Source organism: Salvia splendens, chromosome 21, assembly GCF_004379255.2.
Source record: "Salvia splendens isolate huo1 chromosome 21, SspV2, whole genome shotgun sequence".
Lineage (NCBI taxonomy): Eukaryota > Viridiplantae > Streptophyta > Magnoliopsida > Lamiales > Lamiaceae > Salvia > Salvia splendens.
The window spans coordinates 20,050,768-20,068,315 of NC_056052.1; the positions used below are offsets into that span (position 1 = coordinate 20,050,768).

Here is a 17,548-nt window from a genome sequence, read left to right on the forward strand (position 1 = left end):
GCAAAAATAGAGAAGCTACATCAAAAGAGTACTCATCTAAATAAGATGTAATATTCAGACTGCAAGAAACTGAAACGCATAACTAACTTTAACCAAGTAGAGAGTACACGAAACGAAAAGGGGTGTCCCGATGTTAATGAAAACGAGCGATGCATTCAAATAAATCACAAGAAACAAAACCTATATGAAGTTACTCGAGTTTCAGAAATCTTTTCTTAACTGCTCATGGTAACGAGTTCACTTGAATAAGTGCACGAACTAGCTCTATCGAACGTACTCCTGCACATGGAACATCAGGTGTTGGAGTAACTATATACTCTTGGCGTATCCACATACAAATTTTCCTAGGCTGCGATCCCTGTTTCAAATTTAAACAGTCGAGTCTTGTGAGATCACATAGTAACTACACGTATCAAGAAAATGTTTATCAGGAAGTAAATAGTAGAGTGGAGAGATTGAATCGAATGCTTACCTCTAATTGACCTAACGCTATAACCACCGGCATAACCAGCTGCAGTTTCAGATGTGACCTCAGCTACGCCACTCTCACGCCCATAACCATATCCCTCGAGTTCTAGAGATGATGAACGCTGCCATGCCTGATCCCCATTAAATGGTCCACCGTATAAGTTCCCAAAATTCTCTCCACGGAGATTATTTGTCATAGAATATAAAGGTGTAGAGCCAGCAATGCCTCCATTTTCTCTGTTTACTTCTGCGCCTTTAACAGAAAGAGGAGAACTGCCCCAAATCTCTCCTACACTTCCAAAACCACTACCTATTCCAGGATTTCCAGTTCGAGTTCCAACATAATCATTAGAATTTGCAGAGTCTGTAACAAAACTAGGACTACCATTTCCCCACATGTTCCGGTTCGTACTACTCAGCAAAGAACTACTTCCACCGCTGACTAAGTCATACCCATTGGAACTGCCATACCGACTTATATCTCCACTAAAATAAGAGTTCGTCCCATTTCCATAGCCCAAACCAGAATCCCTACTCGCCCAATAGTTCAAACTGAGGCCAGAATCCAAATTCAGTCCTAAGTTATGATTGCTGGGGCTGTAGGGAGGATATCCACTTCGACCAGCAGTTACAGGACTAAAGCGACCATCCATTCTCATTCCATATCCACTTGTAGAATTTGGATTATATCCAGGCGAATAAGCATTAAGGAAACTGTTTGCTCTATTGAGGCCATAGTTATAGCCGGGTGAAGGGCTTCGTGTTGGTCCTGGAAATAACTCTTTGGGAACTGCTCTCTTAACCTCAACCATTTTCCCGTTAAGCTCATGAAAGGTTTTGAATAGAACTTTATCAACTGCTTCCTCTGAATCATAAGTTATAAAACCGAAACCTCTAGGCCTTTGTGTATTGTGATCATACATCACAACTAAATCAGTGATTATTCCAAATTGATCAAAGTACTTCTTGAAGTCGCTTTCTGTGACCGTTGATGCTAAACCTCCGACAAAAATCTTCTTTGTGCGGACTTGACTAGGGGACCCTTGAATGCTGCCACTGTTTCTGTTGAAGTTTTGGTGGTCATCCCTCGGAACAGCTTTCTTTGCCTCCACCTGATGAATGAAAGACAGTGACTAAACATCCCAACTGTGATACTTATATAGGAAAGCATTGAAGTTCAATATTTTTTAAAATTGCTGCTATAAAATGAAGAAACTTTTCTCGGGAGGAGTAGAATATGACAAAAAAGGGAAGTTGTGGCGAAATATACAAACACGAATAAAAACAATAGTAACTGTTATATGCAGGACAGAGAACTATTGCAAAAGAATAAACAAAAACGAGTATAAACCAATTTAATTTAATGCAACAAGCGATATTTGATAACTTAGTAGTAGTTGTTTAATGAACAAGTTCCGACTAATATACATACGTGTGAAAGCAGTTTAAGGAAGCCTAAGAGGATACTTCATTCATTGGCAATACAGTTAAAGGGGGCAAAGATCAAGACGTAAATGCACTAGTCCTCTTGAAATGTTAAATTCTCTAATACAAGTATCTTTCTTATTAAAATACCATTAATACACAATTAATGAGTTAGCATCATCAAGCTGAAATAGCCATTTCAGCAAGCTGTTTCTTGATTCCGTATTCAAAACACGATATCCCATCTTTCCAAATAAGAGGAAAATGCATCAAACATCACACTTGCATATGTTAAGAGTTAAAATTTAAATTCTATATTATACTGTATAAGGGGGCGAGATTTACAGTTCTGCCGTCTATGACATGTTTTTCCTTCACAACTTTTTCAGCAACTGAAGCATTTGCGAAAACAATGAAACCAAAGCCACGAGCACGGCCTGTAGCACGATCCTTCATTATCACAGCTTCCACCACTTCACCAAAAGCTTGGAAATACTGTCTCAGACGTTCCTCGCTCGTGTCCCACGAAATCCCACCAATAAACAGCTTCCCAGCATCCATTTCCATCCTCAGCTCACCTGATAGACAATCAACACCATCAAATTACAGCTAATACCTCTAACTCAAACTCAAAGACAGTGTTTACATCAACAGCTACCAATACTCCATACTTCCAAAACGATCAATAAGCATCGAATAAGCACAATTGCCAAAGGAAAGTGCAAGCAAGAGATCCTCCAGCAACTACACCAGTAACTAATCTATTTCATATCACAATTCAACTCTAGTAAACCACATAGAATGAAAACTCAGTCATCACAACAACATAATTCATTCACTAAGAAACGGTGCAATGTGGAAAGAATAAAGAAGGCAATACCTTAAGGACAAAAACTTGAACTTAAACCAGGGGAGTTTCCTACTTCAAAACAATAAATTGCAAATTCTTATTCAACAAGAGAGCATCTGATCTTTGACAGATCGAAAGTAACAGCAACCCCAGAATCCAGAACCCCTGAACAAATCAATAAGATTCAGATTTTGACAAGAAACGATGTCAAGAATACATCACAAAACATCATCTTTTATTTACCAAATAAAAAGAAAAAATATCAATTTCAAGATCTGAGATGCTTTCTAGAGAGAAGCAGGAAGGCTGAAGTGCCCTCTTCTTTTTCTTCCCTCTTTCCTTTTACTTATTTACCAAAATTCAGTCTTTGTTAGAATTCCCAAAGATTGTATATTTATAGTATGTTCATCACAACCGAAACATGGGCAACGATGGTTTTAGATATATATGCTGCGTTGTACGCGATTGAGTTTCTGCGCATATATAGTTGTATTCTAGAGAGAGAGAGAGAGGGAGAGGGAGAGGGCTTTGGCTATCCTCTCTCCCGTAAGAAATGGTGATGAAAGAAAGCATGATGAATTGGCATTTATATATTTTCAAAAAATATCGTAAAAATGAAGGATGATTTAATTAAGTGTGATTTGGTCCATCACATTGAGCATAATTTCATTTTAGGCCTATTATATCCTTGCAAAGATTGATTGCAAAAGTGGTTTATGATCATTAAAATCGGATTAATGAGTTATGAATTTCAAATTACACCCACCAACAAATTGATATTCGACGTGTAGTGATCTAAGCCATGTATTAAGGCCTAATTGCAATTTTTTTTATGTCTAATTTGCTGGGCATAATTAAAATGGTCAAATTAATTATATACACTCTCAAGTATTTTTAAGTGGGATGCCGCAGTTTTTCGATGTCGTTTCAAAATGCGTCGGTCTCTTATTTTCAGGCGTATCACGATTGTTCTAAATACTTGGATTCTCAACTCTACAAAAGTACATGATGTAGTTCCAGCCCGACTTGAGATTAAGCAAGTTATTTTTAGGTTTTTATTTATTTTTTAGTTAGGATAATTAGTAGATGGAAAATATTAATTATTTTTTCTTCTATCAAATTAGGATTTGCTTTTTTTATTATTTTCCTTTAGTTATTTCCTTTAAGTTCTGTTTTTCCATAAGTTTAGGATTTCTCTTTACCTATATAAATGAATCATTGTTGGACTAAAAAGACAGACTTTGAATATTAACTTTACTTTGAGTTTCTATACAATGGAGTTCTCAATAAGTTGAGTTCTTTATTACTACTAGTTCAGTCATTCTCTATACTCTTCTACATCAATTGGTATCACGATCAGGTTGATTATCAATGGCTTAACGTAGACATGGCGGCGGACGTGGCGATGCTCGTGGTGGGTGACGTGGAGACTCCCAAACGAAGAGGTTGTACAACAACGTGATCTGCACGCCATCGAGAACGAAGATCTGAGACAATAGGTTCAATGCCTCCAGCTACGATTGGCGCGATTAGAGGAGCGTCAGGTGAAATCCAACAAGATGAGGTTTCATGCATCGGAGCGTCGTTCGATGGACGATCCATAATTTAACGACGTCTGCAGTGGTCAGCCAAAGTCCAGCTCAAACTTCGGCGGCATTAACAAGTAGAGCGATTTCGACTATGATTCAATCTTTACATCATTTGATGCGGCTGAACCGCTAAAGAATAGTAACATCAATATACCGTTGATTCCCATGTATGATAAGCTCGTATACGACGAGGATATATTCTATGAGCTCCCCAGATTGATGAGAAAATCCCCGCCTCCTTCCTTGAAATTTGACGACGTTGTACGATGAGACTGAAGGGGGAAACCGATCCATGGAAATCGTCCAAGCAAAATACCATTTTCTTCAAGCGGAGGTTGATGAAGAAATTTACTTCTTGGATGATATGTCCCATTTTAAGGCTGAGGACGGGAAGAAAAATTACATATGTTACATATGCAAGATTGTAGAGTTGTTCCAAGCTGTTGACGAGAAACAACTTTTTCCGACTCAATGGTATTATAGGGCAGATGATACGGTTATTAAAACTTGCGCCAACCTTATTGATAACAAGCAAGAATTCTTTTCTGAAGTGAAGGATGATAATCCACTTGACTGTCTTGAAAAGAAGCTTAGAATTATGCTTTTACCTTTTGCCTTTGAAGGTTGACAATATTTTGAAGTCAAAACTTAGAGCAACATCTGACTATTATTATGACAATATGTACTTACTTCCATATACTTCTTTTGTAAGCTTGCCATCATAGACAAAGACTACTACAAACAACAATGAATCTGGTTCTACCATCTCTAGTGATGCTGATGCAAATTCTATTCCTCATGTATTTCCTGAGATTGAAGGGCAATATGGTGAGAGAACCATGTTGGGCATGTACTCTGGATGTGGTGGAATGTCGATTGGGCTCTGTCTTAGTGCTAACGGTTGTGGGGTTAAATGATCTCAACCCATATGCTTGTGAAAGCATGAAGCTAAACCATCCCGAAACATAGGTAAGAAATGAAAAAGCAGATGATTTTTATAACATGCTTGTGGAGTGGGAGAAGCTTTTCATTTCTTATTTATCCTCAGAAAATAAAGACGCATCCAGTAGCATGTGAAACTGCTTGAAAATGCGTGCCTGAAAATGATAGAATATATAATCACAGACTGATCAAGCAGACTAGCTAGATCGACTCACGTCTGTGCATGTGCATGGAAAGTAAGCTAACTGATCAGGCAAACTCTCTAGACCTATCTGCGTGTCGTCGGGCGCGCAATTCGAGGCTACTTTCAAAACCTTAACCCACAAGGATGAAGGTGAAAAGCATGCGTGAAGGACATTTTGGGAGGGGTTTGGTTGCTGCCACGCAACTAAAGTGGGTTAAGTATTATCTACTTATATTGGAAGATGAAAACAGATGACACTACCTAAACTGATTAATTAGACTAGAAACGTACGGAAATGTGCATGAAAGACTAAACATGAAACAAACATTTGAATCTAAATTACAACAACTAAGAGCACCTGCAACTAACAACTCATACTAGAAATTTCCCAAAATAGGCAGACAGGTAAGAAAACTAAGTGGGGACCATATTTCCTAAACTGGCTGGGTTGACAGAAAAAACTGTTAAAGTAAAAAGCATAAAGCAAGTTGCAGATCTAATTTCTAAATACCTCCTACTTCATCTTCTTCATGTAAGTAAGCTAAAAACAAAGCATGAAGACACCATTAACGCATAAAAACAGAGCATGCTTCAAACGAGACGCAAACGAGAAATTTAAGCTAAGAGCTACTAAATATATGTTAACTGAACAACTAGAACGACAAACAAGTAGAAATAAGCCATAATCATGCAGATCTAAAACAGAACATAGCAGATCTATGATATCAAGCACTAACTAACATGGATCTACTGAAATCAAACGTTAACAAGCATTGATCTACGAAATCAAACACCAATAAACTAGATCTAAGAGATGTTGGTTTCTGGATTACAAGATAGCAAAACCAGGCATAATACAACCCAAAAGAAGAAATACAAAAGAGGAAACTGAACTAGAATGAGATTACAAATGCAAAAACGAAACAGTAACCGTGAATAATGTTTAAGCCGAGTCGAGGAGACCTCTTCCCGCAAGACAAGATACGCCCCGGTAGTGCTCTTCGGTTTGGCGTGTCGTCCCCAAAGGTAAAACGGCTACGTCTCTATTGATGCAGCACCGCAATCAGCAGAGCTCCGGCGAACTGGATGGAGGAGAGGGCAGAGCTTTGACAAAAAGACAATGCAGAGAGGGAGAGAGCTTATGCTGTAATGCTTGTGAATGATGTAGTAGCTAATGCAGTGGAATGGCTAGCCTATTTATAGGCCGAGCCACCATGCAGGGTCAACCAAGCCATGAAGGCTCATCATGGCAGATCCGTAACTGCCGACGGTTACGAGCGTGTGGCAGGAGTGTGCCATCCGTGTGTGGAGCGTGTGGATTTCTCACGTGGCAGCCGTGACTGTGCCTCGCTTGACGACGTGTCAAGCCACTGGGATTGCTGACTCGGCGGTGGTCTAAAAAGAATAGTTTGGGCCAAGCACCAAGCCCAAAGACCACCCAAAGACCAATTGCCAAGATCCAAGTCCAAGTCCAAGTCCAAGTCCAAGTCCTAGATCAAGATCGGGATCGGGATCGGGATCGGGCCCGGGCACGAGGCCTGCGGGCCGCGACCGCGACCACGACCACGACCACGAGCACGGGCACGGGCTCAGGCGGGCGGCGACGGCGCGCGCGTGTGGGCTCTTTCACCCATCTTGGTCCACTATAATTATTAAGTAACATAAGTCACTTAATTTATACACATTAAAAGATGTGTTAATCCTCCAATGTGGGATAATTAACACTAGTTAATTATTCCCTAAGCTCCAACTCCAAGCTTTAATTAAAAGCTAATTATGCCCAACTTTAATCCACTATTTCTCACTCACCGGAAATCGAATTTGAGAAAGTGAATATACTACATTTATCTACGTAAAATGTAGATCTACGATATGTCATTTAATTTCACAAAATTAAATGTCTCGTCACATTTATTATTTGGTCAAAATCCATTGACCGGGCATATTTTAATCCATGATTTTTTACAATCCCCCACATGAGTGGAAATAGCCGAATGCATATGCATGCAGACACAAGCTCAACCCTCACGAGATATATAAGCATAAGGATAGGTAGTCGTTGGCTTTGAACCCTCCATAGTCGACACCATCGGATACACAGGCGGCTTAGTAGCGCGATGCTTTGAACTAATCCCCCACGGCGTGCACCGAGACAATGGTGTTAACGCTTAAACACCTCAACCTCATCCGTTCTCTCGTTTTGTGTCCATTGCGGTCTTGGACACCACTTTGGATTCATAAGTGCGTTTTATGAAGCGACCACACTTCGCACTTATATAGGTGACTCTTACTCAAGTACCTTGCCATACTTGGTCTCTTTGAGAACTCCATCTCTTTGAGATTCTTAAGAACCATTAGAAGTCATAGACTTGGCCTTTACCACTAGGCAAGTTCTCCAACACTCTATTGCTCTCTAGGGAATAGATATAGTTGAGTGTTTCTCATGAACTCTCATAGCTTAGTTGTCCCTTTGAACCAAGTTCTTGGGATCTCCAGTCATCATGGTTGGGTTACCACTATGATAATTCTTTAGTTTGTGGATTTCAAACCCATTCCCTCTAGCAACTTATTCATTTGATCACGGTTTAACCCTTTGGTTAGCGGATCCGCTAGATTATCTATTGACTTCACATAGTCAATTGTAATCACGCCAGTTGTGATCAAATGTCTCACGATGTTATGTCGTCGACGTATATGTCGAGACTTACCGTTATAGAAACCATTGTTTGCCCTTCCAATAGCCGCTTGGCTATCGCAGTGGATTAGCACTGGTGGCACTGGCTTAGACCAACATGGAATATCTTCAAGGAAGTTCTTAAGCCACTCGGCTTCTTCACCCGCCTTATCTAAGGCAATGAACTCCCATTCCATTGTTGATCGGGCTATACATGTCTGTTTTGTGGATTTCCACGATACAGCACCACCCCCAATAGTAAAGACGTATCACTTGTTGAAAGTGAATCTCTATTATCGGATATCCAATTGGCATCACAGTACCCTTCAAGTACCGGGGGTATCTCGAGAAGTGTAGCCCAAGATTTTGAGTATGTTTTAAATATCTCAAAACCCTCACAAGAGCTCTCCAATGCTCTTTGCTTGGATTGCTCGTGTAACGACTCAACTTGTTCACGACACAAGCAATGTCGGGTCGAGTGCAATTAGTTAAATACATAATGCACCCAATGACCCGTGCATACTCTTCTTGTGCAACGGGCTCGCCTTTGTTTTTGCTCAAGTGAACGTCGAGTTCAATTGGAGTCTTAACCGGCGCGCCATCATATGCTTTGAATTTATTCAATATCTTCTCAACATAATGCGATTGTGTTAAGATGATTCCATCATTCGTCCTTAGAATCTTCATTCCAAGGATTACATCGGCTAGACCCATGTCTTTCATGTCAAAGTTTCTCTTTAACATGGCCTTTGTATCGTTAATTACTTGAGTGTTGCTACCCAAGATTAACATATCATCAACGTATAGACACACTATAACATGACCGTTATTAGTGCTCTTGATGTAGACACATTTGTCGCACTCGTTGATTTTAAACCCGTTTGATAACATTACACTATCAAACTTCAAGTGCCATTGCAATGGCGCTTGTTTTAATCCATATAAGGACTTTACGAGCTTGCATACCTTTTTCTCTTGTCCAGGTACTACAAACCCTTCGGGTTGCTCCATATATATTTCATCTTCTAATTCACCATTTAGAAACGCGGTTTTTACATCCATTTGATGAATCTCAAGATTGTGCAATGCAGCAATAGTGAGAAGCACTCGAATAGATGTAATCCTTGTTACAGGTGAATATGTATCGAAGAAGTCATGTCCTTCCTTTTGTTTAAAACCCTTTACTACTAATCGGGCTTTATACTTATCAACTGTTCCATCGGCCTTAAACTTTCTTTTAAGGACCCATTTGCATCCTAAAGGTTTAGCACCTTCGAGCAAATCAACCAACACCTATGTGTGGTTTAGCAAAATTGAATCAATTTCGCTTTGAACAGCTTCTCTCCAATGCAGCCCGTCTGGGCCAGCAAAGGCTACTTTTATCGATGTTGGTTCTTCATCCAACATGAAAGCAATGTAGTCAGGACCAAAAGTTTTTGGTGTTTTGACTCTATTACCACATCTTAGTACTGTATCTTTTGGATCTGGCCTTGCACGCTTGCGCGATTCAGGTTCCGTATCCGCTGATTTAGAACTAATGGCTTCTTCTTCCACTGGTTTAGAACTAGTGGCTTCTTCTTCAATTCTTGTCTCAGAATTGGTCCTTTTCTTTGTCTTTGCAAGGAAATGTATTTTCGAGAAATACGGCATTCCTTGACTCAATTGTTGTCCCTACTGTTATAGTCGATATTTCGGACTTGTGAACAACAAATCGATATGCACTACTATTAAGTGCATATCCAATGAAGATGCAATCAACCGTCTTAGGTTCGATTGTAACTTCTTTGGGCGGAGGAACCATCACCTTCGCCAAACACCCCCACACCTTGAGGTATTTGTAGGATGATTTCCTTCCCTTCCACAGCTCATAAGGAGTAACATCCTTTCCTTTGAGAGGGATCTTATTCAAGATATAGTTGGCTGTCAAAACAGCTTCCCCCCACATGTTATGTGGTAATCCTGAAGTCAGAAGCAGTGCATTCATCATCTCTTTTAGAGTTCGATTTTTGCGTTCTGCAACACCATTAGATTGTGGTGAATATGGAGCAGTTGTTTGATGAATTATACCACTTGCGTTGCATAACTCCTCAAACGGGGCTACATATTCGCCTCCTCTATCGCTTCGAATCATTTTGATTTTACAACCAAGTTGATTCTCAACCTCGTTCTTATAATTTTTGAATGCTTCTATTGCTTCATCTTTACTTCTTAAAAGATAAATGTAGCAATACCTTGTGCAATCATCTATGAAAGTGATAAAGTACTTTTTACCACCTCTAGTTTGCACCATCTTTAAATCACATACATCCGTGTGAATTAATTCAAGGGGTTTTGTGCTTCGTTCAACCGAATGAAACGGCAACTTAGTCATTTTTGCTTCAAGACAAATTTCACATTTATCTTGATTATCTACTTCATTAGCCTTTAGTAAATCTAAATTCACTAATCTTTTAATGGCTTTTGAATTTACATGTCCCAATCTACAATGCCACAAATTTGAAGACTCGGTCAAATAAGAGGAAGTAGATGCTTTATTATTATTAGCCAATGGCTTTGGAACACGCAGTGTTGCTACACTAAGCTTGAAAAGTCTGTCGGTTACATAACCTTTTCCGAGGGACTTCCCAAACTTATACAATGCAAACCTATCGGATTCAAATACAAGTTTAAAACCCTTATTCACTAGTATTGATCCTGAAACTAGGTTCTTCCGGATGTCCGGAACGTGCAGCGCATCCTTCAAGGTGATTGAGACGCCATACGTCATCTTGAGGATTACATCACCAACTCCGAGGACTTCAGACGAGGCTTGATTCCCCATGTTTATCTTTCTCCCTTCAACGTTGTTGTAGGTGGAGAACATACTCCTATCTGCGCAAACATGTGCAGTAGCGCCGGTATCAATATACCAGCCACCCTTGTTGTTGTTAACAAGGTTGACCTCTTCAGTGACCACAGCAATGAGGTCGTTTTCATCCCAGTCCTTGAACTCCTTCTCAACGACGTGGGCAGCCGGCTTCTTCTTCTTGCTGCGGCAGTCTTTTGCAAAGTGGCCTTGTTTGCCACATTTGTAGCAGTCGCCTTCAAACTTCTTTGAAGGCTGCTTTCCCTTCCCTTTGTTACTTGGACGGTTTGGGTGAGGGCGTTTGTTGGAGGGACCGCCCCGCTCCAACATATTGGCTTTGGCTTCATTTGGGGTGAAGCCCTTAGCCTTTTGATCACTTTTGCGCACATCGGCCTCAATGTGCAACTTCACGATCAAGTCTTCAAGGGTCATCTGCTTTCGTTTGTGCTTGAGATAACTCTTGAAGTCCTTCCAACTGGGAGGAAGTTTGTCAATGATCGTGCACCTTAGGAACTTATCGGGCAAGGTCATCCCTTCAGCCACTAAGGAGTGGATGATCATTTGGAGCTCTTGGACTTGCTCCATGATGGGTCGAGAGTCGACCATCTTGTAGTCCATAAACTTGGACGCTACAACCTGTTCAGTCCCTGCAGCATTATCTATGCTATATTTCTTTTCTAGGCTTTCCCACATTTGTTTAGATGTGGTTACATTGGAGTATACATTGTACAAACTATCATCTAAAGCACTTAGAATGAAATTTTTACAAAGGTAATCTCCTTTCCTCCAAGCTTCATAATCTGCCATGAGTTCGAGCCTAGTCTCTTGGTCGCTTGGTGCGGGCGGCTCGTTTTCAGTGAGAAAGTTGGCGACGCCCAATGTTGTCAAGTAGAACAACATCTTTTGATACCACCTCTTGAAGTCTGATCCTCCAAACTTGGGTGGTTTCTCGGCAGGTGGCATCATTCTTGGTGCCAAAGGTGCCGCAGTTGGTCCTTGGAAGGAACCAATTCCGTTGCCCCCGAAGGAGCCAACAACATGATTGGGCATAGGGCCCCCACCATTCATGTTAGGCATAGAGCCCGCCATGAACGTACTATCCCCGAAGGGACTAGCACTCGCATGAGACCCGAAGGCCCCAGCATTCGTGTGAGGCCCGAAGGCCCCAACACTCGATCCATTAAAGGATCCGAAGGAACCACTAAAAGTGGAACCAACCGATCCACTCGAGGTGGATCCACCAGTGAGCCCAAGGGGGTTAACGAACTCCCAAGGGGTTGTTGATGAAGAGGGATAGCGCCCGGGAGTGGGCATCATCGTCGGAATCGACGACGTATTGACCGGTCCAGTGGTCGCCATGGTGGAAGGAATGGCGGCGGTGGTGGCGGCAGCAGTGGTGTTAGATTCCGTCGACATCTCCAGCAAAGGTGTTTTAAGTTTCGAAATTATTAAGTTCAGTTTAAAAGGTCCAAATCCCTTCAAGGCAAGTTATCTCGTCTTGCGATTGTTGGTTTTTGGATTACAAGATAGCAAAACCGGGCGTAATACAACCCAAAAGAAGGAATACAAAAGAGGAAACTGAACTAGAATGAGATTACAAATGCAAAAACGAAACAGTAACCGTGAATAATGTTTAAGCCGAGTCGAGGAGGCCTCTTCCCGCAAGATGAGATACGCCCCGGTAGTGCTCTTCGGTTTGGCGTGTCGTCCCCAAAGGTAAAACGGCTACATCTCTATTGATGCAGCACCGCAATCAGCAGAGCTCCGGCGAACTGGATGGAGGAGAGGGCATAGCTTCGACAGAAAGATAATGCAGAGAGGGAGAGAGCTTATGCTGTAATGCTTGTGAATGATGTAGTAGTTAATGCAGTGGAATGGCTAGCCTATTTATAGGCCGAGCCACCATGCAGGGTCAACCAAGCCATGAAGGCTCATCATGGCAGATCCGTAACCGCCGACGGTTACGGGCGTGTGGCAGGAGTGTGCCATCCGTGTGTGGAGCGTGTGGATTTATCACGTGGCAGCCGTGACTGTGCCTCGCTTGACGACGTGTCAAGCCACTTGGATTGCTGACTCGGAGGTGGTCTAAAAAGAATAGTTTGGGCCAAGCACCAAGCCCAAAGACCACCCAAAGACCAATTGCCAAGTCCAAGATCGAGATCGAGATCGAGATCGGGCTCGGGCCCGGGCTCGGGCTCAGGCCCGGGCCCAAGGCCCGAGGCCCGCGACCACGAGCACGAGCACGGGCATGGGCTCGGGCTCTGGCTCGGGCTCAGGCTCGGGGGGGCGGCGGCGGCGGCGCGTGTGCGCGCGTGTGGGCTCTTTCACCCATCTTGGTCCACTATAATTATTAAGTAACATAAAGTCACTTAATTTATACACATTAAAAGATGTGTTAATCCTCCAATGTGGGATAATTAACACTAGTTAATTATTCCCTAAGCTCCAACTCCAAGCTTTAATTAAAAGCTAATTATGCCCAACTTTAATCCACTATTTCTCACTCACCGGAAATCGGATTTGAGAAAGTGAATATACTACATTTATCTACATAAAATGTAGATCGACGATATGTCATTTAATTTCACAAAATTAAATGTCTCGTCACATTTATTATTTGGTCAAAATCCATTGACCGGACATATTTTAATCCATGATTTTTTACAAGAGATTCTAACAATACCAATTGCGAAAAGCATCCAACATGAACATAAATAAACTCAACATCTCAAGATCCAACAAAAACTTCAGCATAAACTAGATCTAGAGGTCCTAAACAACTATCAATTGCGAAAAGTATCCAACAGAACATAAACCAACTCAACATCACCAGATCCAACAAGAACTCCAACAAAAACTTCCATAACTTCGAATAAATTCAAACTCCAAAAAACAAGATTCAACTTTAACAACGAAATAACTAAAAGATTCTTGAGCTAAGATGTTCAAAACACGAAAAACACTTGAGAAACGAAACTAAAGCAATGCAAAACAGAATGTAAGATTGTATCTTCGCTCCTTAGAGCGGTGGAACATGAGTTCAAAGCAAAGAACAGATGGAACTAAGGATTTCCCCCTCTGAACTAGGAGGCAGAGAGCTTGAAACTGGAGTTGGAGTGAATTTCAGCTAAGAACTCTATCTAAGGATGATTCTGTATGAAGAGACTCTCCAAAAAAGAGGTTGCTCTCTTTCTTCAAGGTTGGTCCCCTTTTATAGGATGGCTCAAGGCCCAAATCCCTAGGGTATGCCTTCCATGATTTAATTTGTACCCTTAAAGTAAGGGTATCTTTGAATTCTCTCTCTTCTGTCCTACTACCTGCAATGCATGCTCCTTTTGATCAATTAAGCGGCTTTTCGGCAATTTTCACTCCACTTTTGCTCAATCTGCGTCTGCTCGACCAGTTTGCACCATCTACTTGATCCAATATAAACCTGCACACTTAACTCATTGTTTGCGCATTATCTCCCTAAGAAACATATGAAATCACCCAAAAATCAATGCATGAAACGAGCCTTATCAGCATGTCAAAGAAGAAGTTGAAGATGATAAGGAGTGTCGAAACAGGTACCCGCAGTTATCCGCACCTGATTTCATAGGTACCCGAACCAAAAAAAACTACCCGACCCGCAGGGCATTGCGGGTATCCTGATACCCGCATCGGGTAACCCGTACCCGCAAGCGTAGTTAATAATATAATGTATGTGCATCTACCCATCTACCAATATTTGTATAGATTTGGTTAAGGACTACTATCAGGTACTCGGGGCGAGGTGGGATAGTTTTTTAACTTGTAAATAAGCTTATTAATATTTATACACAACTCATATATTCATTTATATTTTCTGAGATTGGAGCATACCAAGAGACACTCAATATCAAATAAAGACAATCTAGTGTTATCACGTCTGAAGATTAATATTTTAACAAAAAAGATTTGAATATGAAATAGACACTCAACAACACGACAAACCTTCTATTATTAAGTAATTTAATACATTCTTTTTTAGTCTAAGTCCAACTATTTTTGTAAACTCTTTTAATAGTTGTTTCATTTTGAATATTCGAAATTAACAATAAAAATTTTTGTTTGGTTGAATAAGTTGTCCCAAATTATTCATTTCAACTTGATTCAAATTTATATTATTTGAATGATTGAATGATATCGAGATAATAGAGGTGGTGGATAACCAAGTTGTCCTACACTGAAAGTGAGATAAAATGATATAGGACTTGTGTAGTATAAATATAAGATAAATCCTACTTTATTATCCGGTAACGGGTATACCCGATATCTGAAATTTTAAAAATTTTACTACTTGATCTCGAATTTTGCGGGTAACGGGTATCCGATACCCGATGGGTATCAGGTCGGGTTAGGAAATACCCGATACTCGTTAGTTACCCGTTTTGACGGGCCTAAAGATGATGGTGAGGAAGAGGAAGATGAAGATGACTCTAAAGTGTTTGAAGTTGAAGAGATTCTGGAAATTTGTTGTGGAGACCCCCAATAATAAAAAATCTTATGAGGCTATCCACAATGGGGCACCCTAAGGCGCGCCCTAAAGCCCGCCCTATGCACCGCCACGTCTGCATTTTATCCCCCTACCCTTCCACCTGCAGTAGGGCGCCCTAAGCATTTTACTATTGTTTTGTTATTTAATTTAAATATTTTCAAATATATAAATGCAAACTTATTAAAAAAACACAACGATTAACTAAAAGAACGGCAAAAAATTCATTGATTTAAAAAAAGTTACACAGGTTAGAAATAAAAAAAATGACTATCCTACAAAAGCCCCAACTTCCGGCTCAACTCATCGCTCAACCTCTGGAGGCGCTCGGCTTGGGCCGGATCCGTACACTTCATAAGGGCGTTGTGCGTATCCAAACATCGGGCTACTAGGACTTGAGTATCCACCGGAATACCTTTTATAGTGTAATTTGAGAGTTTAAAAGTTAATCGAAAAGTTACAAATGAAAAGTGAAGCTGGGGTATATATATAACAAAATTTTTGAATTAAAAAAAAACTAAAACGCGTTGCATCGTCCGCGTCACCCACAGTGGGTGGACGATGACGCGGATGATGCCCTATCATCCGCGCTTCGTCCGCGGACTAAGCGTCGGGCGCGGACGACGCATCGTCCGTCGTCCGCGGTGCCACAGTGGCGGATGATAGCGCGCCCGATGCATCGGGCGCGCTATAGTCCGTCCCATTGTGGATGGCCTGAATTGCATTTCAAGATAAGGTAGAAGGGTTATGGCCCTGATTATGATATGTGGGAGACCTATGGTGGTCTGAGTTCTTGCCCTGAAAAGCTGAAGGAATTGGTGTTAAGAGGTTATAAGTCTAGAAATTTGCCACTACCTAGAACTGTTGATGTCGTATGTGGTGGCCCACCTTGTCAAGGTATAAGTGGCTTTAATAGGTTTAGGAACAAGGATGCACCACTTGAAGATATCAAGAATAAACAGCTTGTTGTGTTCATGGATATTGTGTCGCATATCAGGCCAAAGTTTGTGTTGGTGGAGAATGTTGTTGACCTTGTGAAGTTTGCAGACGGTTTTCTTGGTGGGTATGCAATGGGCTGCCTTGTGGGCATGGGTATCAAGCTAGAATGTGGGAATGATGGCAGCTGGTGCATACGGCCTAGAATGGGAATGATGACAGCTGGTGCATACGGTCTGCCTCAATTTTGCATGTGTGTTTTCTTTCGTGGTGCTCTTCCTACATAGAAGTTACCCTCGTACCTGTTACCAACCCATAATATCGTTGTTAGAGGAGTTACTCCACTTGAATTTGAGATCAATACAGTTACATATGAAGAAGGGTGTAAATTAGATTTGAAGAAGGCATTGGTTCTTGGTGACGCTATCTCTGACCTTCCTCATTTTGAGAATGATAAAGGGCATGATTAAATACTTTATGACTCGGAGCCTCAATCTGTATTCCAATGCTTCATAAGGCTAAGAAGGGATGAAATGTCTGGTTGTGATTGAACATCCGTTGTGTGATCATCGCCCCTTCTTCTAAATCAAGATGATTATGAGCGTGTTTGTCAAATACCAAAAAGAAGGGTGTAAACTTTAGGGATTTTTCCAGGTGTGAAAGTTCGTCCCGAGAACAAAGTCGAATGGGATCATGATACTGGAGACAAAGCAAACTCGAGGTCGAGTCTTTTTCAAGAATGAGAGTATGATGTAGTTCCAGCATGACTTGGAGGTTAAGTAAGTTATTTTTTATTTTTTTTTATTTCCTAGTTAGTAGATTTAGTAGATGGAAAAATATTAATTGTTTTTCCCTCTACCATATTAGTATTTATTTTTGTTTAATTCCTTTTAGTTATTTCCTTTGGCCTCATTTGTTTGGCAGGAAAGTAAAGTTGTCTGAAAAAATGATTACTAGGATTTTTTATTTCTGGGATTATGATTCTTAGGATTTATGATTATGAGGAATGTGATTCTTAAAAATATGAATCTAGTAGAATATAATTCATGTGTTTGGTCGAAACTTAAGCAAATAACAAAAAAAATATTGCAAAATAAAAATCCGGTCAAAAATATGATTTCC

At 40.8% G+C, this 17,548-nt stretch overlaps 1 protein-coding gene and 1 pseudogene across 1 annotated transcript; one reads left to right on the forward strand and one right to left on the reverse strand.

Annotated features, from left to right (window-relative positions):
• Positions 1-60: 60 nt before the first annotated feature.
• LOC121783576 (heterogeneous nuclear ribonucleoprotein 1-like) lies at positions 61-3,302 on the reverse strand. The gene is made up of 5 exons (XM_042181691.1): positions 2,987-3,302; positions 2,774-2,908; positions 2,239-2,471; positions 473-1,580; positions 61-358 (listed from the first exon to the last, which is right to left on the reverse strand). Exons 3-5 carry the CDS (start codon positions 2,458-2,460, stop codon positions 345-347), a joined length of 1,344 nt encoding a protein of 447 aa, XP_042037625.1. The 5' UTR covers positions 2,461-2,471; positions 2,774-2,908; positions 2,987-3,302; the 3' UTR covers positions 61-344.
• A 1,322-nt stretch (positions 3,303-4,624) lies between these two features.
• LOC121784353 lies at positions 4,625-17,169 on the forward strand (annotated as a pseudogene).
• Positions 17,170-17,548: the final 379 nt, after the last annotated feature.